At 34.9% G+C, this 24067-nt stretch overlaps 1 protein-coding gene across 1 annotated transcript in view; it reads right to left on the reverse strand.

The window, feature by feature from the left end:
• The window catches only part of TLL1 (tolloid like 1), a 210150-nt gene that overhangs the window by 36965 nt on the left and 149118 nt on the right, over positions 1-24067 (reverse strand). The window contains exons 10-16 of the mRNA XM_035022757.1: positions 22585-22687; positions 20394-20510; positions 19045-19190; positions 8016-8211; positions 5769-5894; positions 3517-3677; positions 255-435 (exon numbers count right to left, since the gene is read on the reverse strand). Coding sequence (XP_034878648.1) covers positions 255-435; positions 3517-3677; positions 5769-5894; positions 8016-8211; positions 19045-19190; positions 20394-20510; positions 22585-22687 — 1030 coding nt within the window. The remainder of the gene's footprint in view (positions 1-254; positions 436-3516; positions 3678-5768; positions 5895-8015; positions 8212-19044; positions 19191-20393; positions 20511-22584; positions 22688-24067) is intronic.

Consider the following 24067-nt stretch of genomic DNA (forward strand, 5'->3'; position numbering starts at 1 on the left):
ATAATTTTGTGTTATTTGTACTAGCTTTTGTAATATTTGATTTTATTAAGTGTTTGAGAGTTATATTTCATCAGGTCCCCAATTATTAATATTCTAATTATAAGTAAAAGTATTGTTAGACCTAGGATAAATGTGCATGCATTCTATGTCCCTCCAAGTTATATTTACAGAAAACTATGAAGAGTAGATAACAATGAAAGCCAATCCACCATCAAAGTCCACGATAGGCACATGCAGCATGTGAATACTGATACCTGAGAAGAAATGTGCCTTGAAGCCCTTCTTGGATACAGTATTGTCAGATCTGAATTCAATTCTCATATTGTTGAACTGAGACGTGATCACGTCAGGCACTTCGGCGCCACAAAATTTGCCATGCAACTTAGACTCAGAGGAAAGACCACTCCAAATCTCCACATAATCGTATTTGCAAACCTAGAAAAAACATGGTTATGAGAGCCACCAGATTTTAAAGTATCAGATGATTGACATTTATTTTTGAAAAATTTATCCTGTTTTTTCCCTCTTTACTCCTCTGGTAGTCAAACCGGAATTAATAGGTAAAGAAAAAAAAATCAGGGAAAGAGTCCAAATATGAGGCATATGGCATGGAAACAGATTAGAGAATTTTGCTCTGAATATCTCCAAGAGATGTATATACCAATGTGTGCTTGTTTACATGTATTTACAGCATATATCTTTTCCCAAAATAGAGTTTAGGAGAACTGAGATGCATATTTGTCGAGATGATGCTGCTGATGTTTACAAGAAGAACAGTATTTGCTGACTTCAAAAAAAAAAACTAATGTTTAAATTTTCACTAGGACCTGTGAAAGAACTTGTCATGTACTGTCTTATTTAATGCTGACCATAATGACATGAAATTGATACATTTAGTCTATGAAACAACCATTAACAATGGAAACGTTCTTTTCTATGGTAAAGATGAGAAAACTGAGGTTCAGAAATTTCTAAATAACTTGTCCAAAATTATACTTATCGTCTGTGGCAGTTCAGTGAAAATAACATGGAGTTTGGCTTGGTCTGGTGCTGCCTCCCAGAAATACTATGTTCTAAACAGAAGAGCACCCTTAGGAAATTTCAAAGGAGACAGACACTGGAGGATACAGTAAAAAGGACACTTGGCCTTTCAAATTTATCAAACAAATAGATATTTCTTAATTTCTTGGAGTTGCCAGGTGCTATAAAACTACTCTGGAGCTATGCTGCAGGATTGCAAACAAATAAAAACTCTATGTGGTGGAATGGAGAGGGGAATTTACACTACAATGAAGTAGACTCATTCTGATTTAAATGTAATGCACTAACAACGCCAAAATGGAAGAAGCTAAGTGAATGCCAGGTATTCTTCAGCAATTTTACGGCCTCTAACAGATGTTTCCATAACACACTTTTCTAAAGTTCCAAAAAGGTACATTCTAAAGAATACATCTTGCATGAATGACCTTATTACATAAATGTGTAATTAGCAAGGTTTAACAATGCATATGATTGAACCCTGGGGCATGAGCTGTACTTTGCAATATGTCAACCCAAATTACTGGTTCTTGTGATATTAATTAGGTGATAAATAAGCAAAATGTTGCTAGGAAAAATTTTTAAAAGGTCTTCTATCCACTTTGTTACAGCTGCAACATCTATTTAGAGAGAGCTCTGACATAGGGTAGGAGAATGTTACAGAGGTGAACGTTGTTTGACGTCATCTTTCTTTTTGAATATCAATATAATAACAAAAACAAGGAAGTTTTAACTTAACCCAGTAATCTATAAGTCAAGTTTTTGCTCATGCCTTTATTTTAAGTAACTAAGACATCAAACCACAAAAATACACAGGATTTTGTAACAGCCTTTCACATCATTCTAAGTTTAAGAAACTTGGGATATGTTAGAGAGTTTGTCAAGGATCCTCCCAGGAAAAAAGACCACCACCATGGGAAAATGCTTTCAGAATACAATGACCCATTTATTTAAAACCATCGACCCTTCTTCCTCCTGAATATAAACTTCCAGCCTTCCTAGTAACATCTATCAGCTAATGAATCAATATGTCATATCAGTCACAGCTGACTGCTTTAGGGAAAATGGAGAGAGTAGGAGTCATTCAACACCAAGTTCATGTCAAATCACAGAACTGGTAGGGAGATTACCATATTCAAAAAAGTTTGCTCCTATGAAAACTTTTCTAAAAATGCTATAAAAATATTTTCTTCATTTCAATATTTCTCTAAATTTCAGGTAATTATTAAAGGATAATGGTGTTTCATGTGGGCAAAGTATGTTAGAAATAAATTGCAGCTTTTGCCATCATAAAACTTAACACATGATGTAAGGAGAATCTCAAAAGGTCCACTGAGCTCTGAAATTGTATAATTCTCTGAAATATATAAGTTGGTCACATTTTAGACTTTAATGTCCTTTAAGGAAACACAAAAGTCAGCAATTTCTTTTTACCTCAAAGCCATTAGTAGCACTAAAAAAAAATGCACATAAGTGCCTTGACTATGATAGGCAGAATTAAGAGAAAAAAAAAAGTCATTAAAAAGAGGTAAAGAAAAGTAGGGGGGGGAATAAGCAAAGATACATATACAGACACAACATAATGGTATAAAATTCACAAATATTACCAACAATTATTGCTCAGGAGCATAGATATATTATATTTCTGTTTTTTCACTTTTTTACAAGTGTTCAACAGATATATATCAGAGACAAAATAATTTTTGAGTTAATTTTCTCATACTTAGAAGTTTTAAATCATGTGCATTTTAAAATAAGCACAGAAGTCATTGGAAGAAAGGATACAGAAATTAGAATAAGAAAAGAAAAGAAAGTAGGAAAGCTCAAACAAAACTGAAATTGGGCCAATGTTGACCAATCATACAAAGGACACCGTTCTGAAAGTTCTCACTTCTAGGCTTGACATTCCATTTGAATTTTGTGTGTGCACTAGCTCATAGGAATTCTCAAATAAATGACTTCACTTGTTTAAATGTGGTCACCTGGCAGAAAACTGGACCTTCATTATAATAAGTTATATTTTATAAAGGAAAGATAGTGTCAATTAAATGCATCTTTGTTGAGATTAATTTTGACCGACTAATTGATTTTTTTTTAGAAAAGTCTCTGTGACATGAAGCTACCCTAATTTTTTCATAGTTCTTTCATAAATCAAGAAATTGCTGTATATTAATACACTAAGTAAAACTCCTTCTGGGTAATTTTCAATCTCCCAGAAATAGTCTAAAATATCATCCAATGCCAACAGGAATTACAAGCAGTTGTAGAAATGAACAGTACAGCAAAGAAAGAGTGTAACATCTATATGATTGTGCTACTGAAATCAATCCATTCTTCCTTCCTTCCTTCCTCCCTCCCTCCCTCCCTCCCTTCCTTCCTTCCTTCCATCCTTCCTTCCTCCCTTCCTTCCGTTTACCAGTTTGTCTTCAGAGGTTCCCAAAACACAATAGAAAAAAATTGTATTTATTATTCACTTACTTCATTGCCCTCCAATTCAAAAAACTCAAACTTCATAGAAATTCTGTATTGGGTTGGTGCAACCACCTGCCACACGCAGTTTTTATTAGGAGGATACTCCTTGGGCCAGCCTGGGGTGGTTATGGTGCCATTAAGCTTGGTAAGAAGTCCGCCACAAGCCGCTAGAAGGAAAGAAAGTGACAAGGTTTTCCTCTAACAGAGTCATCCCCTTCTTAGCACCTTTCCATTGATAACCAAATATCTCAGCATTAAATTTCAACCATCTTCCAAATTTTTCAAAATCTAGAAAGCTGAAGTCACTGTTCCTTAGTTTTTAGTACAACTATTTTAATTATCTAATCCCATTCATAAGGTGTTAATTCGTAGCTTTGGACCCAAGCAAATTATGGGTGTAGCATTTCAGATCACTTTAAAGTTGGAGAAGCAATATAAAGAAAACCGGTGTCAGTTGTCTTATCTTTTAAATGGGTATAATAATATCTACACCATATGGTTGTTAGGAGAATTCATAGAAAGGTAAGCATAAAGCACAATATAGTCCAATGTAGTGAGACCAAAATTAACTGCTTATTTCTTCAAATTCTTTTTCCCCAAGATAAGCAACTCTTGGAGTTACCTGAGCTAGTAAGCAAAATAAACTAGAGTAAATAGGTCATTTTATTATTCGAAAACTCCACTTAACAACTGTTTTCTTTCCCCTTTGAATGATCTATTTAAAAGGGGTGCTATTTAAAATGTTACTTCTCTTCCTTATTGTTAATGAAATTAGCAAAATAAGGATATCCAAAGCAAGTTAAGGAAAGAGAACCTATATTGTACAAGGTTTGTAATTAATTCCTAGAGAGTCGAGAGTTACCTAAAGTAACTGGTCTCTTAATTTTAATTGCCTTTGTGTATATATATGTGCGTGTATGTGTGTGTGTATGTGTATCTATTTATGTATGTACATTACTGTATTTATAAATGTATTGTAAAAACTACCTGTATTTTCACATTTACCACTTTTTGGTGAGTTATTATAAAGTAAAATAACTATTTTTAGGCACTGCACAGAGCTAATCACCATGCTACTTTATTATTGTCTGGTAGACAATGTTCTCTGTTATAAAGATACTACATTGCCTTCATAACTGTGGCTATTTTATTCTAGTACAGAGAGCAGATTAGTAGTTTAATAGATATAATGGAGACTTCTGCCAAAGAGAAAAGTTTAAACTTTTAAGAAGAAACATAGAGTCTCTGACTTTTTTATTTAGGTCAGTTAAGGGTATGGCATTTAATCATTAAGCAAATAAGTCTGCCACCTTTGCCACCGTTATGTCCTGTATGACAGATACAGTAGAGAACAAGGTGCTCATTTTCAGGGAGCTTACATTTACATTTTTGTGGGAACCACCAAAAGTAAACTTAATAAATACATAACTATAAGTAATGTTAAACTGCTACAAGTTCTATGAAGATGATTTTGGCAGATAATGTTGAGAGAGTTATGAGTAAAGGAGGAATAAAACAGAGGAAGGAAGATCAGTCCATTTATTTTGTAACTTAAGTATGGGGCCTGAAATAGAGTGGAGCAGGGGAATTGAGGGGGAAAAAAAGAAGCAGTTTTAAATTCTGAAGGAAGAGATCATAAGACATGGTAACAAAACATTTTCAAGAAATATCATCTTAGAATGTGCAGAGGAAATGGAGAAAACATAGCAAAATCTCTTTGTTTACGAAGCATTTATTAATAAAACACATTTAGCTCCTGCTTTATGTTTGTGCTAGAAGCTAGAGGTACAAAAATAATTCAGATTCAGGATTCTGTACTTTAGTAAGGGAGACGTACCCATAAACTATGCTAAGAAAAGGTAAAAATAAATGATGGATGGATGGGTAAAAATCTAGATCTAGACAGAGATAAAAATAGAAATAGAGAGAGAGATGATATAGATTATAGAGAGAGCAAAAGGGGGGGAGAAATGCATAGAAATAGAGATATAATAAACAAGGTGGCCTGGTAACCAAAGGAGCAAATGACTGATTCTATCACAAGCACCCAGGCAACGTTTCACGTTAACTATGACTACAAACTGCATCTTATCAGTTGAGGAAAGAGGTTACTGTAGAGGAAAGGCATGGACAGAGGCAGACAGAGGGAAAGAGAATGAGAGGTATTAAAGAAAGAAGAATGGGGCATTGGTGGTGGGGGCGGGGGGCTGGGGGGTGCAGGTTCATGCAGGGAGCTCCACGTGCAGATGCAACCCTACCTTCACAGCTCCTCTTGTCAGGTCCCAGCTCATAGCCGGGCTCACATGCACACTGATAACTGCCCAGTGTGTTCAGACATCGCTGCTCACAGGCTCCCCGGTCAGGTTTGGCACACTCATCTTCCTCTACAAAGATGGCGCGAGGGGTAGAGAACAACCAGATAGAGTATTGTGTTTTACATACTAAGCTGTAAGATTTTCTGAAAATATGACACTTAATAACTCTGGATGAAACAAAGACAACTGATTTCTTCAACAAAGTAGCAGGAATGATTGATTTGCAAGCCCTTGATAGAAGGCATACCAGAATTCACGTCACTTCAATCTAAGAATTGTATAAGAACCAAGAGAAGGACTAAAAACTTAATAGCAATGCCAACTGAAGATCATCTTATCTCTGACAGGTATGTGAGGTTTCTTTTTTTTCTAATTTCAAGGTCAAGGGAATTCTTACAACATAGAGAATGTCCAGAATAAAATAGAAAAACTTATTGAAAAAGCAGCTTCACTTGTTGATTTCATAGTATAGTTTGCTAGATATCCAGAAAAATGCTTTTAAAGAAATGCCATTATTAAGAAACAGCTTATGGTGAATATAAACTGAAAGAAAATTCTGAAACCTACTGGACCTCCTTAAATTTAAAGTATTCAGTATTTTTTATATAGACATATTGATCCAGGAAATATAAAAATTCCATATTTTATAAATAAACACACTATTTTATTATATGTGGAAACATAAAAAGTATATATGAAAAATAAATATGTATGAAAAATATATGCTATTAAATAACAACATATATGACAATGTATTCCCTAATCTCAATCCCCATGAATAACCTAGTGTGAGTTGAGAAAATAGCAAACAATATTCTCTGGAGAAATTCTGCACTGGCCAAACTCCAAACATTTTTAATAACCAAATATATAAGCATCACAGAGGGGACTCTTGATGGTATGTTTCTTCTACTATAAAATACTACAGAACTAATGCATGTAGATGTACATTTTAATAAATATTTCAAATGCATCTAGTAAAAGTACCAGGGTTCTCTGCCTTTCAAATCATACGGTGAATACCTAAGTAATTCTCAGGGAAAATCCATTATACTGTTCTTTAAATAACGAAAGTGTTGGGCTATTAATCACAGTAAATTTTGACATACACAACTCAATCCATCATTTATTCTATAAAAATCAGTGTAGAGAAAATTCTGTTTTTTCTCCCCATAAAAGAGTTTTTTTTATTATGTTATGTTAATCACCATACACTACATCATTAGTTTTTGATGTAGTGTTCCATGATTCAGTGTTTGCATATAACACCCAGTGCTCCATTCAGTACGTGCCCTCTTTAATACCCATCACCAGACTAACCCATCCCCCACCCCCTCCCCTCTAGAACCCTCAGTTTGTTTCTCAGAGTCCATAGTCTTATTTTACAATGACACACTTAATGTTAAGTGCCTATGAATTTTCTAAATGCAAATTTGATGTTATTTGTACTAAAATGGCTTTCTTTTGGGGTGCCTGTGTGGTGCAGTTGGCTAAGGGTCCTGAGATCGAGCCCTGCATTGGGTTCCATGCTCAGCATGGAGTCTACTTGAGACTCTCGCTCTCTTCCCTCCACACCCTCTCTCTCTCTCTCTCAAATAAATAAATAAACCTTTAAAAATAAATAAATAAAATGGTTCTTTTTACCTCAGCAAGGCACACCAAATATGGGACATGAAAATATACTAAAATTTGGTTATGTAATTTAAAATTAAAGCCGATCAATAATAATTCTTTGTCAAAAAGGCATTTTAGGTATAAGAATATTCTGCTAAGGAGGCCATACATTATTTCCAATGTGGTGGAACATTATTCTCTATAAGGTGGCTTAGAAATGCTGTCACCTGGAAATAAATTGATGAATGACTTCTTCTGGTTACGAATCTTATGTTTATTACATTCCAAATGCTTTCTCCCTGTCTAAATTCCCTTTCTGGATTTTGCCTTTTTGAGTATTTCATAAAAATGGATGGTAGGATATCCTAATGGAGTTCTTACCCTGTGCTACAAAGTTCCAAATTCCAGTATTTTACCAATAACCTGTTACCATTAAAAATCATTCAAATATCCCTTATGCACAGTGCATTCTTAACTTCCAGTATAACTTTACTGTAGTTCTCTCTTAACTTAATGTTAAATATCACATTTATCCCTAACAAAGAAAATCTCACACTTTAAATGACTTCAAATTACCTTTAAAGAAATTGGCAGCAAACCCTGCCTTGTTCACAGTTCCATCAGAAACAAATTTCATCCACAAGGTATTGGAGGTAGATCTGATATCTTCAGGTTTATCATAACCACAGAAACGCCCTATCAAAGGGCTATTTTCACTGGCTCCATCTCGAACTTCTAGGTAGTCATAGGCACAGTTGTCATGTCTTTCAATCTGCAACAATAAAAGTATGGGAAGATACATCTAATTAATAGATAAAACAATTTTTGTAGAAAGAGTATTATGTGTTCTCAGTGCCATGGGACTGACAGGGTCATATAATGAGTGACACCGAAGGAGAGCTTTTCTTGTGAGTGTGCATGGCAATATCTATGCCCCATGAATAAAGGGCCTATTTTTCTGGTAGACAGAGAGAGAGACAAAAATCTATGGAACAGTGCATCCACATGCATCACAATCAACAGAAGTTAACTGCCTTTAAAAAAAATTAGAATGCAAGTTGTAATCCTTTGGAAAAAAGAGTTTAAAAAATCCAAACTTAAAATTATCATTAAAAATCTGGACGAGATGTTCTATAAGCAATGTATAATTTGCTCTGAAACATAAAAATTGCTGATAGTTCATCAATAAAACTGTTATCTTAGTCACAGAGAAGCTTGATTCAAATTCTGTTGATAAATATTGCACTGTTTAAAGTTTTAAATCTCTTTCTAAAGGAAAATTTGATAATATAAAATTACATACTTCCTAGGCTATGAAATTCTTTACCCATAGTCAGCATAGCTGTAGATAGACTACTGTATGTAGAATCAGCACTGCCTATTCCTTTCTCAAGGTAATATGGCTGTTCAGGTGACCCCACTTACCCCAACACACTCCTCTTAACCCATATAACCTGCAAGAACTCAATCTCTTTCCTTAAGCAACTAATTGCAAATAAAAGTTCAGGGCTATAAAACTTTATGAAGAACTTCATGTTCATGGACCTATGTTTTGGCTCCAAACTTCTAAAAACAACAAACCAAAATTTACAAATTTTTTCAAATTATAAAACAATTTCTAAATAAAATTCTTACTTTTTTCCCACAGAAAATGGGTATCAGCCCCAAATTCTTAATAAGTTAACTACTTATTAGATATTTAAAGCTAGAAAACACAGGCATCTAAAATTAATAAACGGTGAAAAGTATCACATCTTGTCAACTCACATTCAACATATAATTCACTAATTTATGGAATTCTGTATTTAAAAAAAAAAAAATGAATGTCAGAGAGTACATTCATTCCATGGAACCATGACCTGATTGGACGAAACTGCTGGTACAGTTGGTTCAAAAATCTATTTCTTTTTATTTATTTATTTATTTTTTGACAGAGAGAGAGAGACAGTGAGAGAGGGAACACAAGCAGGGGGAGTGGGAGAGGGAGAAGCAGGCTCCCCGCGGAGCAGGGAGCCCGATGTGGGGCTGGATCCCAGGACCCTGGGATCATGACCTGAGCCGAAGGCAGATACTTAATGACTGAGCCATCCAGGCGCCCCTTGAAGAATCCATTTCATGATTTGTCAATACATTACAAATGATAATCTTCAAATTAGATAGCATAAGGACAAATAGAAAACAACAGAGTTTGAAGGACAGATTAGATCAGAACTAATTACTCCATTTCCTGCTTCCCTTTTCCCAACCACAAATCAGGACTCATTCACTCCTTCAACAAATACTCAGTGCCTATTCTATGCTAGGCACTCTCCTCACTGCTTGGTGTGCATCCTTTAGCAAAATAACAGAGCCTCACCCTCCTGGACCTTACATGCTACCGAGGGATAGAGAGCAAAGGGATAGCAAACAGGATAAATCATGAAATCATAAAATATTAGCAACCAATAAATTCTCTGGAAAAATATAAAGTGAAACAACATGAGAAGTATGAGAAGTGGGGAAGTGAAGGTTATCATTTTAAATTATACCGTCAGTAGGTACTCATTGGGTTTGATATACAAATCTTGTTTTTTTCCTAAAAACGTATTCTCTTTGTGTGTGGAATTTGGGGAAAGAATGGGAAAATGTTCACTATAAAAAGTATCTCATTTTTAAAGCATATTTTTAAGACTACAGCTGTTTAAATGGAGAGGTGGCCTGGGAGAGCAAGCAGTGACACTAACAACTTAGTCACCAGGGATGACAAGGCCAATCTGCCCAGCTATATTATATGCTGTCTTCTCTCAGCCTTTAATACACTCCTTTCAAAATCAGAGTTCTCTATCAATAGGAGAACATGTCCAGATGGCCAAAGGCCTTTCTCCGGTCAAGGGGACACATAAAATAATATCCCAGACTCTCCAGGTATAGACTTGATAAAAGAATAAGCAACACTGAACTAGTGACAAACTGTAGAAAATAGCAAAAGCTCTCAGCAAGTTCTCCTCACCTACCTGAGCAGCACAGAATGAACTGCTCCTAACTCAGGAATCATTTTGGAAGAAAAGGGAAAAAGAATGAATTAGAAGAAGAAAGGAAGTGAGAATATACAATAAAGAAAGAAGCTGCTTTTCATAGGTCAACTAAGAAAAATAAAATTGGTTTATATTATAAGCCATACTAGAATAGAAAATAAGGCGGCTAATTAGAAAGGGTTTTTTAATTATTATTTTGAGGAGATAATGGCTTTCAAAAATTACTATATTAACAAGGATGTAAACAAGATAGACACTACCAAAAATGAAACCAAAAAATCTGTATTTCTTCAGTGGTTAAAAAGAAATAGGATAATGGATATTTCCCTGTACATAAAACTCACTCTGTTCTTTTAACAGGTATATAATAGATCTCTTTAAATTTTAATTTAAAGTACCTGTATATTTGCTGGTTACTTAGTAAAAAATTAGAGGTTTAAATATTTTAAATGATAAAGTGTAAATATTTCATGGATAAAATGCACAAAAATGGCCAGTTTTAAGATTAATTCTACTGGTACCTATTTATGAATTATGAATTACTTACATATTAAATATCATGCATTTTGTGTTAGGGGTAACTCAACAGAACCTTATACTGTATTTTCACAAAGTAAATGCCACAGTTGTTCAACTGTCTAGAAAATAAAATGTACCTCATATATATGAATTTATGATATTTAGAAATGCATTGTCATTTTACAACACTCCTAGATATATTATCAATGACCTCAATGATCTTTACATTTTTCAGTTTAACTGCATTAGATCTAATTACAATGAGAGCACAATGAATCTATTGGTGTTAATTATAATTATACCTCTTCAACTACATCTACACAAATGAAAGTTTGAGTTCTTTTAATTATGTCATTTATGTAACATTTTCTCCAGCTATATCAATTACTTCATAAATTAATATACAGAATAGATAGAAATAAATCTGATTGAAGCTAAAAAATGGTCAATCGGGCACCTGGGTGGCTCAGTCAGTTAAGCATCTGCCTTTAGCTCAGGTCATGATCCCAGGGTCCTGGGATCGAGTCCCACACTGGGCTCCCTGCTTGGCGGGGAGTCTGCTTCTCCCTCTTCCCCTCCCCTCTGCTTGTGCTCTCTCTATCTCTCTCAAATAAATAAATAAAATGTTAAAAAAAAAAGTGGGTAAGTCCATTGGTGTTTTGCCAGTAAGCTCCATGAGAAAAAAGAACACCAAAGTCAATGATTTATAAAAACAAAAAAAGAAAAGGCAGTTTCTTCTTGAGTTACAACATGGACACAGTTCGTATCTGGAAACTGAATGCAATGTCATGCACAATTACACATATAATAAATACATTTTGATAATGATGATGCTGATTTATTACAGACTTTAAGATAATCAGAGCATAAACCATATACAAATGTGGCAAGTTTATTGTAATGTAAACAGACCTAATATGTACATATAGAACACAACAAAACTGATAATAAGCTCTGAACAGTTTTTAGGAAACTGAAATTTAAATGATATAGCAAGTACATTCAAACATACAAAAAAGGAAGAATGAGTACAAAGATTAGCCAGAAGGGATTAATATTACATTTCATTACTATGTGGAGCTCATGCCTTTACCGGCAGGTTAGAAAAGAAGCATGGAAAAGCTGAGTGATGTTTATTTAGCAAGAACTAAAATCAATTAAATGCAACCTACAATAGCCTCTCATTCTAAAACTGCAAACTAGTGCAGAGATTTGTGGCAAAAAGAAGAGACCATGCCCAGACTTAGGGTTCATTCGTACACTTTGCCTTCATTTTATAATCAAATTTCCAAATAAATATTACAAAAACATCTACCTAGTTATTTGTAAAAAGCTCTGAAAAGTCCAAACTTTCTAGACAATGATTTCAATAAAAGCTCTCCCGTACTCTGTGAAAAACTAAAAATAGATTGAAAAATTCTCCATTTGATTCAACAATCCCACTTTGGGGTATAAATCTAAAAAACTGAAAGCGGGGTCTGAAAGAGATATTTGTACCTTCTTGGTCCTACCAGCATTATTCACAATAATCAAAGGTAGAAACAATCCAAATGTCCATCAATGGATGAATCAACAAAATGTCAAATATACATGCAATGGAATGTTCTTCAGCCTTAAAAAGGAAGGAGATCCTTTCATGTGCCACAACACGGATGAACCTGGAGGATATTACACTGAGTGAAATAAGCCATTCACAAAAAGGCAAGAACTGAATGATTCCACTCACATGAGGTATCTAGAGTAGTCAAATTCATAGTGACAGAAAGTAGAAAAGTGGTTGCCAGGGGTTGGGGGTAGAGGAGAAAGGAGAGTTGTTTTGGGTATAAAGTTTCAGTTTTGCAAGTTGAAAAGAGTTTTGGAGACCGGTTGCACAATGTGGATATACTTAACATTACTGAACTGTACACTTTAATTTTTTTTTATTTTACTATAATAATGAAAACAACCCTCTCCTATGACTGTTAGAATGTAGTTTTAAAATATAATTAATGTAATCAACTACATAAATGATTAAACTTCTACAAATAATATAATTTAAAATTGTATACACAGGGAACAAAGCTAAAATCATTATTTTTTGCTTTGGAGGAAAAAATGTTCAAGAAAAGTATGACTAAAACACACTGTAGATTAGCATTCATCATTAAAAATTAATTTGGGGAATTTCCGTATCTGTGTGGAATCCCCATATGTATACTACTACTTATACACTTGTTAAAATGATAAAAAAATAAATTAAATTTAATAATGGGAAAAATCCAGCAAAGTCTAAGACATAATGCTATTAACAAAAAGAATTTTGTAAAAAAGGAGAAAAGCTTAATAATAGAACATTATTTTAAAATTTGTTACTATCATATTTAATATTTCATTATTTAATATTATTTTAGTATTACTATTTAATATTAATATTAACACATAGATCATTACAGCTCAAAATCAGAGAGAAAATATATACATTCAACCATGTGACAATGAAAATCATGAGTCTGGGTTAGGTCTATTTTCACGTGACTTGAGTTTTTTAATGCTATCATTTGAGTTTTTTCTTTCATGACAGTTACTTTTACATCACTCTTAAATTTAATAAATATTCACTGAAAACTTATTATTGCCAGAATATATACAATTGACAGTGTATAAGCAGTGGTGAATAAAGCAGACATGTCCCTGACTGACAAACATATGATTAAACAACACGAATGCACAAATGAAGATAGTTATAAAGGGAAAGAATTAATAGTATGAGAGAATATAGATGCCTCTCTCTGCTACCAGGACCTGGGTTCAAGAGTGCAGAGGCCATGGAATTGATTTCAGTCACAATGCTACTAATTATGAACTGTGTGACCTTGGGCAAGTTTATTTAAATGAACACATGCTAATCTTTCAGAGTAGAACTATAGCCTAAACCATAAATCTGAAGAGCTACTTAATTCTCTTTTAAGTCATCAACTGGTATATATATATATATATATATATATATATATATATATATATTAAGATTTTATTTATTTATTTGACAGAGAGAGACACAGCGAGAGAGGGAACACAAGCAGGGGGAGTGGGAGAGGGAGAAGCAGTCTTCTCGCTGAGCAGGAGCCCGAGGCGGGGCTCGATCCCAGGACCCTGGGATCATGACCCGAGCCGAAGGCAGAGGCTTAACGACTGAGCCACCCAGGCGCCCCTGGTATATATATTCTTAGCCAAACATCCAAAAACAGTCAATGGCAAACAGAAAATGTTAACTAATTAAGATCTCTTTGTCTTGGCTTCCTAGTTCATTTAAAAGACTACTTAACTTAAACAATATAAAATATTTAAAGGAATTAAAGGGTTACTTTTAGTCAGGCAATCCTCAAAGTATCAAGATAAGAACTTTTGTACATAGTTTACAATTGTGCAGCTTGCAGTAATGATGGGTAAGACTATTAAACATTTGTGATTTTCATAAAGGAAGTATAATGAAATCAGAGTGTGTAGAAAGGCTGACAAGTACCTCAAACTTAATCCCACTTAAGTTAATGTATGTGGGGATTTCAATGTAAACATAAGTAAGCTCTGGGTTTATTTCACTTCTTTTCTGCTTTATTGACATTTCTTTGAAGTTGTTACTATAAACATTTCCAGTCTCCCAAACTTTTTCTCTTCTGTATTTCTGCAGCCTGAAAGTGCTCAAGCAAAACAGTAATATAGAGGTTTCTTTACAAATAACTCCAAAATGATTTCTGACATGATCTACCTCCATGTACAAATCCACTGCAGTATCGGCCTTAAGAAGCAATGCGCCAGTAACTACTAGAGAAGAAAAAGGTTCCCAAAGGGTGTAATTACAGATGTATCAGAACTCTATTGACCTCTAAATAGTATCCTTTCCTGTTCAAAGATACCTGAAATTCATTAACAAAGACGCTTGTTCAGATTTTCTTTCTGTACTCACATTAAAATCTAAGTAGCATGAGAAGAGATAAAGTCACCACATAAATTCACAGAAAGGTATAAATAACAGATAACTATTAAGTTCTTTACGGTAGAGTTCAACAAAAATGATGGACAAATTTGTCTTAAGGCCCTTTTTATCTGAAAGGGGAGAGTGTAACAGAGAGAATAAACGGTTACAAAAATAGAAACAGTTTTTGAATAAAGGTAAAGACTGATAACAATGAATAAAAACTGTTTTGTCAGACAAGACCACAAAATGCTGAGAAGTGGTGAGGACTTTTTTTTAATTATACATCTTCAAAATAAAATGTAAAAGCTAAAGATTAAAAATATGTAAATAAAAATAAATTGATATAAACAGATACAAATCAACTAAATGAAAAAATCACTTAATGACCACTAGAACAAACTAAAAATACATACACAGTTGATTCTCAATATTCATGGTAGTTAAGTTCTATAAAGTTGCTGAAAACACTGAATTAGTAATTACTGATTCATTGCTTCTGGGAAAATAGAGAATTACGTTCTTGTGAGCTTCTGATCACAAATCTTTTGTCAACCAATCAATACATAACCTTGTTTTATGTGTGTTTCCGTTTAAAGACACCTTAATATATGTTGCCAATTCATTAATACAACTCACAGCCAACTGCATTATAATGCATGCCTGAACAATGTTTATTTAACACATACATTTTCTCCATAAGGCACATTCACATCATAGCTGGGGATGTGAATGTCAGATGACTCAAATATTTTGCAGTTCTGTGCATGTCCATGAATGACCCAGAAAGCGTGGTGAGTATTGATTTGGGGGTTACAAATAAATTTTAGTTAGTATGTAAGTTTGTAGATACAGAATCTATGAATAAAGAATATTGATTATACCTGGATTTTGATGCTGGTTTAGTGCTTGCTTATATGATACTAGGTTAATGGCATAAGTTCATTTCTCTCATCTAGAAGATTTAGATGATACATTAGAACATCTCTAAATTCTTTGTCACTTCTGAATTTCTTAGAACCAAGGATCTATCTAAATTGAGCCATAAGGCATATCAGGTCCTACATAATCTAAACTTTTCTTAGCTATCTGGGCTTGTTTCCTTCTGCATAGAAATTTATGTATCTTTGATAAAGGAAGGATATATTAATTTCTACCCACCAATCATCACGTACTCTCACACTCCCTTACCTATAATCCATCCATTCTTTCATCCCCCCCCCCATCATCATGTATTAATCATGCATCTAGTGGTGTTGGAAATATGGTGACCAATAAGATAGGTTAAGATTCCTACCCTTTGGTGGTGATCATTTTTAGTGAGACAGCAACCATGTAAATGAACAGATCCATAACATAAATTCCAGTAGTCGTAAGTGCAATAAATTAAAACAGAATAATGGTTTATAGACAATTGTAGGTAAGAATATATTTAAAATAGAGTTACCAGGCAAGGATTTTTAAGGAGGCAATGGTGAAGCAGAGATCCAAATGAAATGAGAGGAATAAAAGCATACATTTAGAGGTAGAAGAGCATCAGTGACAAATGCTATAAGATCGAGTAAACTTGGTATTTCCAAGGAAGAGAAAGAAGACCAAAGAGATTAGCTCAGAGGGAGTGAGAAGGAGCTTGGGACCAATCGTGGGTTGCCTTGGTCCAGGATCACTGAGTCTGGGCTTTATTTTAGGTGTGATAGAAAACCCCTGAATTTTTTTTAAGATTTATTTATTTATTTTAGAGAGAGAGAGAGAGAGCACATAAAGTGGGAGGGGCAAAGGGAGAAAGAGAGAGGGATAGAGAGAATTTCAAGCAGACTCCCTGCTGAGCACAGGGCCTGATGTGGGGCTCGATCTCACAACCCTGAGATCATGACCTGAGCCAAAATCAACCTAGCCGACTGAGCACGCAGGTGCTCCCCCCACCCAAAAGAATTTAAGCATCGTGTTATGATCTAACTTACATTGTAAAAGTATCTCTCTGGCTGCTGTGGATCAGGATATGCAGGGCAAGAGTAGAGAGGTGACATTCTCACCAAGTTCCAAGAGAAGGAGCAGCAGTGGGAACATAGTAGTGTCCACAAAGTTGGGATAAAGTGGTCATGTATGGGGCATTGTTGAAGAGAAAGCAAATGGAATATGTTAACTGATTGGCCTCAGGGTTTAAGAGAAAAGGTGGAATCAGGGCTCGTTCTTGAGTAAATAGTGACATACCAAAATAGTAAATACTGAAATCTGGAAGACTGAAGAAGAGTGAGTTAGTGAGTAGGACAAGACAATCAAAGGTTTGGTTCTGGTCATCTGAAGATGAGAGACGTATCAGACATTTACATATGTCCAGTATATGAACAAAGGAGGAAGAAACATAAGGAAACAGAGCAAGATGAAGAAAGGACAGGAACCTAGAGATAACAGTTAAAATGTACTGTCAGCCAAACATGGCATGACCTTTCCCCAATCCCAAATCTCAATCACTTGCTCAATCAACAAATATTTATTAAGCTACTACTCTCTGTCAGGCATGGTTCTAAGTGCCTGAGATTAAATCTTTCCTACCTGCCCTTTCACTACCTTATTTTTGAAGAATATCACTGTGATATATTGGCATTAAAGAAAAAACTGCAAACCAACTAAGCCTTCTGCATCTCAGGGATTGTATCTCCGTTTTTAGATTCATGGAATTTAGTTTTAGATGCATTCTCTGACATCACTTATGTAATAGGAGAATTTCATAAAAAATTGAATTATATATTGAAAGACAGTTCATTTCTTAATCATTTGGGCAACATCACAAAATACAGGTAATGCAGGCATTAGGTAGATAATTTTTCACTGAACCAGTTATTTTGGTCTAAATAGCAAGTGAATCCTATCCAGTTTTAATTCACTGTTAACAATAAGGTGGTCTATTTGAATAATGTTTGCAATATTATTGATCCGGTAAAATAACAAAATTCAAACATGAATCAAATAATCTCAAGAACCAAGGTTTCCAAAAATGCAAAATGATCAGGAGCATATAACACAACATCATGATCATATAAGAGAAGACAATTTTTTCATGCTAAAAGGCCGTATGTCTGGGAAATTAAATGGCATATGCAAAGGGGTGGAGATAAGTATATCACACAGCTTGCACGTGAAGGTGAGAGATTCTCTGGGCTTATGGTAATGCCTGGATTCCCCCTGATGTTTCTGCTCTGGGGACTGAGACACCAGCACACGCATTGCACTCAGGAACGAGCATACCCTGGCACTGCCTTCTGATTGCTTGGACAGAGAATCAGCCTTCTAATCAATGAAGAAATAATCTCGTTATGGCATCTGGAGATGAACCTACCACCACCATCTCATCATTCCTTCCCATTTCATCAGTGGGCTCTCAATTTCTAGACTGATTCTTCGATTTAAACATGCTGTGGAATTCACGACAAAGTCCTCCATCTCTTGGCTTCCAATCCCTAGCTCAGTTCCCCCAGCCCCACTAAAATGACTCATTAGCCAGCTTGGTAGTTTTGGACCCAGACTTTGCTCCAGAATTCTGACTAACCTTTGGTTTATTGTGCCTTCATCTAATAATGTAATGTTGGTGCTGATCTCCTCCCTGATATATATTTTTGATGAAATCGAAAGCTAAAAACACTTAAATCTCTATTTCTGATATAAACAGTTTCCTGCATAATGGTGAAAAGGTGAAATATGGATTTTCTCTATAACAACAACAACAACAACAACAACAACATGATGGTCTACCTTTTAACCTCTTGGTTTAGAAGAGAAATAAAAGTTCTATTATTTTAATGGACTCTTCAAGCAGTCTTGTGAAACAAGCCTGTGCATTTCTCCAAAGAAACTATTGTCGGTACTTCAAACATTCTAATTCAAATAGCACAGATAATGTAAACTCACTTTAATCTTCTTGAAAATGTCTGCAACAAGAGGAAAGAAGAAGAAGGAAAAAAAAACCTCTTTCACTCTTGATGTTACATTTTATAGGCAATCCTTTGCTTCTTTGCTGATTAAAAAGCTGATTCTCTGGTTCTTTGGTTATTTAATGAGGATCCCCTTAAATGGCACTGTCATTTATGGAGGATATGTTCCGTGAAGGGTGCCTGAAAGACTTTACCTCAAAGGCCTGAAAGGTCAATCCAACAAAGTAGTCTTCTGACACTGTTATTTTCCACACGCATTCCTTCATCGGTCTGTAGTCATCAGGATAATTAGGAGACTGAATCTGTCCTTCATTTTTACGTATCTCACCTCCACAGATCGCTGAGGGCGAAAATAAGCAAATAAATAAACCTAGACCTGACATTTCATTTTCATTTTCTTCTGAGATACCATTTTAGTTCAGTGCCTATAGCTGAGTACATAAAGACTGGCTATAAAAAATCAAAGTTGGCTGGCTATACTGCTGTAAATATTTAGATGGGTAAAAACTTAGTCAGTTAACTATAAAATTTAGATAATAGCACGGGAATATATGATTTTTTTATCACAGTTTCTTTACATCTTTACAAAAAAACAGTATTTTTTTTAACTTCTAAAAACCGTTTGAGATTTTGTAAATGTATTCTATGCAGTAGAATATTCTATCATATTCTACATGAGTCCCTGAGCTGGTTCTTACAGTCTTTTGAGCTCAGGTAAAATAGCTGATCAAGAGAGACGCTCCACAGAACTCTCTGGGCCTCTGGCAACGTGAGCTAGCATCACGTGCTCAACATCTGTGGCTCCATCCAAATAATCCCCTTCACGGCCGTACAGCTAATCTCTACAACAAAATGCTTCCGTTTACTTAAAAGTTTAAGGGAAGCAGAAATCTCCTGTCTTCTAAATTACCTAAGCTCTTGTGCTAGCAGAGGTAGGTGCAAGAAGGGTCTCTTCTGCCCACAACCTGGCAAAAAAAAAAGGGGGGGGCGATTTTTAAGGCCAGGACACACAATGCCAGCTGTTGTTCTCTGAAACTTGTCGTTTCAGAGAAGTATAGAACAAAGCAGCTAGTAAAGTCTCCCTTGAATGCTGCCTCCCTCACTTAGACAAAGCATGCTCCAGAAATGTGCACAAGTACTTTCTGTGCAGTTTCCTGTAACAGAGAATTTCAGCAGTATAGGCACCAAATAAACACAAATTTAGTACAAAGAAAAAAATCATAATTTCTTCATGACATTTTAATGATCATGGAAACAATGGAAATTTAAGAGCTTTTGTGCCATTTCCATACACCCCCCCACACACATCCCTACATACATTTATATGTTACTAGGTCACTGGTACCAGGAAAGAGGCTCTTCTTGCAATTTAACTTTACCGGGTACTTTTGTAAAAAATTCATTTTTGTGAATATTATAACACAGATTTAGGAAACTTCATAATTAAATGTGGTTACAATATCATTCTAATGAAATTGAGAGAAAGGACATTTCTGCTAAGAGACTTAAGGGGAAGTAATCTCTAAAACTGAATGGGACTTGCCTTCATAGACAGCTGCAAAGCCTTTTCCCACCCAGTTACTGCTGCTACGAAACTCAATCCACATTCTGCTGTCTGTAGAGGTAAGAACTTCAGGCAACTTGTCCCCACAGAATCTACCTAAAAGAAATAAAAGAATACAGAGAGACTCCTAAATATGACTCTATATTCTAATTGCTTTCCACATGAGCCACAAATTATATATATAAAACCCGATTTGGTTCCTATACTCTATCTGGAGTAACTAGAACTATAAGTATGCCTAGTATTTACTTAACATAGGTGGATAAATAAAAGAATGTCTTCGTATCTATTTATAAAATATTGGAACATACCATTCTCAGATTAACAGCCTGACGTCAATATCATTGTCTACAGAATTAAGAAACAGCTAGTGCTAAAGACATATTTGTAAAAGGTCACATGATACATCAAGGTAGGGAATATTCTTCCATAGAGAACAGAAAAAAGTACAGGCGATCCTGAGAAACCGGCTCCAATTGTCAGACCAGTCCTTGCAGAGAAGTAGCTTGGTTAACGATGCGTCTCAGCCCAAAGCGGAGTTCTTTGTCCTGTGGGGTTCGACGATGACCCACCGGGGAGACTCACATGCTGCTCTGGGGGTCTTACACTCCTGCATACATTCCATCCCATGTACAAAGTCATAATCTGTTGTGTAGTCGGTCAACCTCCCATAAACATATATTGGCTACCTGTGTGTCTCCACTGGGCTTTGAATTTCCATATATGAGAAAATGGCTAAATCTGCATATCCACATGAAATAATTTTACCAACAATAATACATTGCCATCCATTTCTGCATGCCCCTGGCAGTGCTATCATACGTAGCTTCCGTATATGAAAAATGGTCATCGACTTCAAGCAAATTCATACTAACAGTCAACAGGTGAAGAACCGTCTTCCTAAATGGCAAAGTAAATTAAGGGCACGCGAAAGAGGAGCAATGTTTCTTAAACTGTAATGTGCATATGAAATGCCAGGGAGTCTGTTAAACACAGTCTCTAATTCAGAAAGTATGGAATGGAGCCTGGATTTCTACCCCTCTAACAAGTGATCCTGATGCTGCCTGTCTGACAGGTACACTTCAAGGAACAGGTCTCAGGGGAAGTAGTGGGGAAAATTTTCCACATGAAAACGATGACCGGACTGAAGCAGTCTGTTGGCCCACTATATGCCGAAGCATGTAATGTTGCTGGCGTTCTAAAAGAAATGCGCTCCACTATTTAGCTTTAGATTTGGTTCTTCAATATGAATTTAATGAAATGTTTTCTTTGGAACACATACACATATGTTACAGATTGCTTCACCTAGGCCAAGAAATGCAGTGTTCAAGACAATGTTTTCTTCAACCTGACTTACCACATTCGTTCAACACTATTTTTTTTTCTTATTTTTAAACATCTCTATATGTCTTGGACCTAAGACTTTTAATACAACAGTGTCCATTCAGCGGGTTTTGGACATTAAGATAAAAAGAACTGTATGGCACATAGGCACAACTGAGCAAAGCTACCTCTAAAAATAAAGGAAAAGTTGCCATTTCAAAAAAAATTCAATATTAAAGTAGATGCTTACATGCTCACAACAGCTCTCACCTTTAAGTAAAACAGAGGGCAACAGTAAAGTGCCTCATGCAAATTAATGGTGTGGTCTGTGGTTAAACGTTGGCAGCAGACTTTTGTGAGCACCAAATCTGAGCTACAGTTTATGACACAAAGGACAAATGCCTCTTCTCAGCCACAAAAACTCTCTGAGAAGCACAACCGTGACGTCCACAGTGAGAGCTAACGTGGGTGGCAGAAGAAATCAGCTACCAAACATGGACCTAGTGGCTCACACTCTACTCTCTTAGCCAACAAAACAGAACACAGACATGTGCACCCACATTATTTATCTGGTTTTCTCACAAAAGTGATGATTTATCAAATTAAAAATATATTTGGAGGCTATTCTCAATCATTACATTCAGATCCAAGTATTTCCTCATAATTTAAGCTAGTTTAAAATCAATCTCTCTATTTATCTGTCTGCATTTTGCTGTGGTTGAAAAGAGTATAATAAAAATTAAGATGCGGGCCACATACATTTTGAAGTCTAAGATGACTCTTGAAAGAATCTACTTTCAAGGACAAACTAGATGTATGGCCACAAGGGAGGTAAAGAGTCTCTTACCAAGGAGAGGTGATTTCCTCCAGTACCCATCTCTCACTTCAATGTAGTCATACCAGCACAAACTGCTTTTGTATAGGTCCATTGTGGTAAAATTTAAAACAATCTGCAAATTGGAGCAAAATGACACAAAAAGTAAAATGATTATTAACTGCACATGGTAATTTGATTCCTGGAGATAAGGAACCCAGGACTACTATGAATACAGATTCATAGCTAATTATTTTTTTTCTTTTTCTGTTAGTATTCCCTTAATATTTTTTCTTAGCAAACACTTCAAAAAAAGAAAATTTCTTCTCGTTCTCATTAATGTTTGACAATATAGGAGCACTATGTCAGGAGTTAAACTAAACATTTTAGCAATTAAAGCAAAGTTTCGATAAAGGTAATTTAAACAATTGTGAAACCAACAGAAATCTTTATTCAAAGAGTTTATTTTGAATTTTTTAAGATAAACAGGACTTAAACCATGAGAAATTCTGATTTTGCCATGAATGTCTTCTTTTTAATGATTTATTTCAAAGACAACCAGTCAGACGTGTATAATTATATTAAAAATTACCACCACGTGCCATATTCCAAGAACATAATATCATTGTGTATGCTGAAATGTTTTAAATACAGCTCTAAAATTTGAATTTATCCATGTAACTATAATCAAAGACAGATGTCACTATGCTTCTCTAGATCCAAGAATATATACTCAAGGACCTCTCAAGTTATAAGATCTTACACATGACCCCTTATTCTGTACTTTGTCTTGAAATGATGCTGCTTTTTGTTAAGATAATTCAGATAATTCAAGAACAACTCCAGGAAAGACAATTTTCTTACTGCTTTATAAAAAGACTTTATTTTTCAAATAATTAACTCTTTTTCTACTTGATTACACCAAAAGTAGAGCCAAACTAGCATGAGAAATATATCTATCTGAAGTAAAATTCATTTGGAAAATAGTTTTTTTAATATTCAAAAACTCATCCTGCTTAAAATATCTAAGGTGCTTAAGGTGTGAGGTGAACCTTTTTTTACTCTGAAAGCTGCAATGGACTTTGGTCCAAAGCAACAAATTATGAGTATTTAAATAAATGCTTCTAATATAAAACTATAGATTGTAACAATATTTAAAGAATCCTTTGGTAACAAAATACAAATCTGAATTTATATTTAAGAGAACTCTCAAGCTCAAGAACTGAGTAAAATATATATATAATCCATCAATACTGAATCCATATTCCAGAAGAGTGCTACCATTTTTGTGTAGAAAACATATACTTCTCCCCTTTCTTGAACTCAATACTTAACAGAACCATAAGTACTAATTAGGGCAAATCAATCCTTAACTAGCTTACTTCTTATGAGAATGAAGATACAACATAACAATAAATATTCCTCCTGGCGTCCTGCATCTCAGTAACAACAATGGTCATCAGTGGAACTGTACACCAAAGCTAGTTATAATTGCCCCTGTAAATAATTATTTTAT

This window comes from Mirounga leonina, unplaced genomic scaffold, assembly GCF_011800145.1.
Source record: "Mirounga leonina isolate KUSES-001 unplaced genomic scaffold, KU_Mleo_1.0 Mir_176, whole genome shotgun sequence".
In the NCBI taxonomy this organism is placed as follows: domain Eukaryota; kingdom Metazoa; phylum Chordata; class Mammalia; order Carnivora; family Phocidae; genus Mirounga; species Mirounga leonina.